Source organism: Lolium rigidum, chromosome 4 (genome assembly GCF_022539505.1).
Source record: "Lolium rigidum isolate FL_2022 chromosome 4, APGP_CSIRO_Lrig_0.1, whole genome shotgun sequence".
In the NCBI taxonomy this organism is placed as follows: Eukaryota; Viridiplantae; Streptophyta; class Magnoliopsida; order Poales; family Poaceae; genus Lolium; species Lolium rigidum.
Window position 1 is genome coordinate 254,901,739 of NC_061511.1, and position 2,209 is coordinate 254,903,947.

The 2,209-nt window shown below is 60.8% G+C and overlaps 1 protein-coding gene across 1 annotated transcript; it reads left to right on the forward strand.

Moving 5' to 3' along the window:
* Window positions 1-202: 202 nt before the first annotated feature.
* LOC124650286 (transcription factor DIVARICATA-like) lies at window positions 203-1,688 on the forward strand. Its single transcript, XM_047189833.1, has 2 exons — window positions 203-1,116; window positions 1,220-1,688. The coding sequence occupies exons 1-2, from the start codon at window positions 650-652 to the stop codon at window positions 1,686-1,688; spliced, it is 936 nt and encodes a 311-aa protein (XP_047045789.1). The 5' UTR covers window positions 203-649.
* The last annotated feature ends 521 nt before the right edge of the window (window positions 1,689-2,209 follow it).

Below are 2,209 nucleotides of genomic sequence, written 5' to 3' on the forward strand. Positions count from 1 at the left end.
AAAAGAATCGAATAGTGTAATGTTGAATGTTGTTTCTCCTTGAGTAGAATATAGAGTTGTTGAGCGCAACAGAAATGAATGGCGTCGACCTACCGAAAATGGAAGAAGACGAGGACACAACCGGGGAAGGGGAAGGCGGAAGGCGGAATAATAAATGGCCTTGGGAAAAGCGGCAAGCAACGGCCAATAAAGAAAGGCGACGTCGCCTGCACCCGCACCCGCACAGCAAAGGCGCCCACTTCTCCTCTGCTATCATTTCTCCACTTCTCCAGCCTGGCCGGACTGCCGGACTGACCGGACTGGACCAACACGCGCACACGCCCGCTGCTCCTCCCAGCTCCCTGCAGTGCAGATCGACGACGAGGTCAGGAGGCTTTTGTTTGGTTGAGAGACCACAAACTCCACCACGGCCCAATCACAGAGCACCCGCTTTCCTTTCTTTAACCCCGCTCCCACCGTGGACGCCGAATCATCGCTCGCCACTTTGGCATCTGCCGGAATCGATACCACCACCACCACCACCACCACCGCGGCGCCATATATACCGCCTCCCCTGCCACTGCCACTTCCCCTCTCCTCCCACGACCTCGCATCCTTGCCCTGACACAGAAAGGCCGAATCTTGCCTTGCCTTGCCTTGCTCCGCCGGGATGATGAAGGAGTCGTGGATGGAGGTGCTGCCGCGCCCGCCGGCGCCCTACTTCCCCGGCCAGGCGGGTGGCTGGTTCCTGCAGGACACGCGACACGGCGCCGCCGGCGGGGCCTGGTCGCAGGAGGAGAACAAGCTCTTCGAGGAGGCGCTCGCGCGGGTCGACGGCGACGCGCCCGACCGCTGGGAGCGTGTGGCCTCGCTGCTGCCCGGCAAGTCGGTCGCCGACGTCGTGGCGCACTACGACGACCTCGAGAACGACGTCTGCTTCATCGAGGCCGGCCTCGTGCCCTTTCCCCGCTACGACGCCGGTTCCCCGGCCTCCGGGTTCACCCTGGACTGGGACGGCGGCGGCGGGGACGACGCCCTCGCCTTCAAGCGCTCCTGCTACCTCGTCGGCGGCAAGCGCGGGCGCGGCTCCGACAACGAGCGCAAGAAGGGCGTGCCCTGGACGGAGGAGGAGCACAAGTAAGCCCCGTCCTCCTGAAATCGATGAATCATGCATGCCGGCTGCCGCGCGCGCGCGTTCCTGGTCGCTGATGAATCTGTTTCCGTCTCGTTTACCAAACAGGCTGTTCCTGATGGGCCTGAAGAAGTACGGGCGCGGGGACTGGCGGAACATCTCCCGCAACTTCGTCACCACGCGCACGCCCACGCAGGTGGCCAGCCACGCGCAGAAGTACTTCATCCGCCTCAACTCCGGCGGCAAGGACAAGCGGCGCTCCAGCATACACGACATCACCACCGTCAACATCCCAGACGACGACAACAACCCCTCGCCGTCGCCGCCCTCCTCCGTGCTCACCCACGCCTCCGCCTCCGCCGCTGTCCCGGACCAGTTCGGCGCCGCGCTCGTCGACAGCAAGCCGCCGCATCATGCGGCCCCTGCTGGCAGCGGGCACCACCACCACCAATTCGTGCCCCATCATCTCTACGGCGGCGTCAAGCTCGAGGCCAGCGGCGGCGGGTACCACGGCGGTTGCATCGACGACTCTGTTCTGATGCAGATGCAATGCGGCCAGCTCCAGCCTCTCGGTTGACCCAACCTCCTTTCTTGAAGCTGCCCGCCCGCCCGCCCGGACTCGGAGGAAGAAGCACCCAGCTCTGCGCGTGCTCTCGGTTCCACCCAGCTGCAACGGAGAATTAAAGCGAGAACGAAACGGATCAGACCTGCACCAGCACACGCAAGCAGGAATGGAGATGAAGCATGAGGAGCAGCTGCCTGGGTACGGCAAGCATTTCCGGGTTTGGTCTCCATGTACATAAGACCACGCCCACGGTGAAAATAATTAATATTCTGTTTGCTGTTTGATTAATCTCCCCAGCCATGGGAGGCCTACTACTTGAGCTTCGGAAGCACACTAGCGTACCACTGCCAGCTAGCTAGACGCTCTGATTTTTTTCTTTCTCATTTCCTTTTGTTGTAACATTGGTCAGCTGTTAGTGTCGTGCATGTATTTTGGATAGCAGCAGTAGCAGCACTACTGCCTCGTCTTGGTGTTTCTTTTTCCCCTCTTGTAATTTTTATCTTCCAGTTGAGGGCATTAGCATTGGTCACCCT

Coding starts and splice junctions, on each gene's coding strand:
- LOC124650286 (XM_047189833.1), top strand. CDS start 650: ATGATGAAGGAGTCGTGGATGGAGGTGCTGCCGCGCCCGCCGGCGCCC. Junction 1,117..1,219: donor TGGACGGAGGAGGAGCACAA/GTAAGCCCCGTC, acceptor TTTACCAAACAG/GCTGTTCCTGATGGGCCTGA.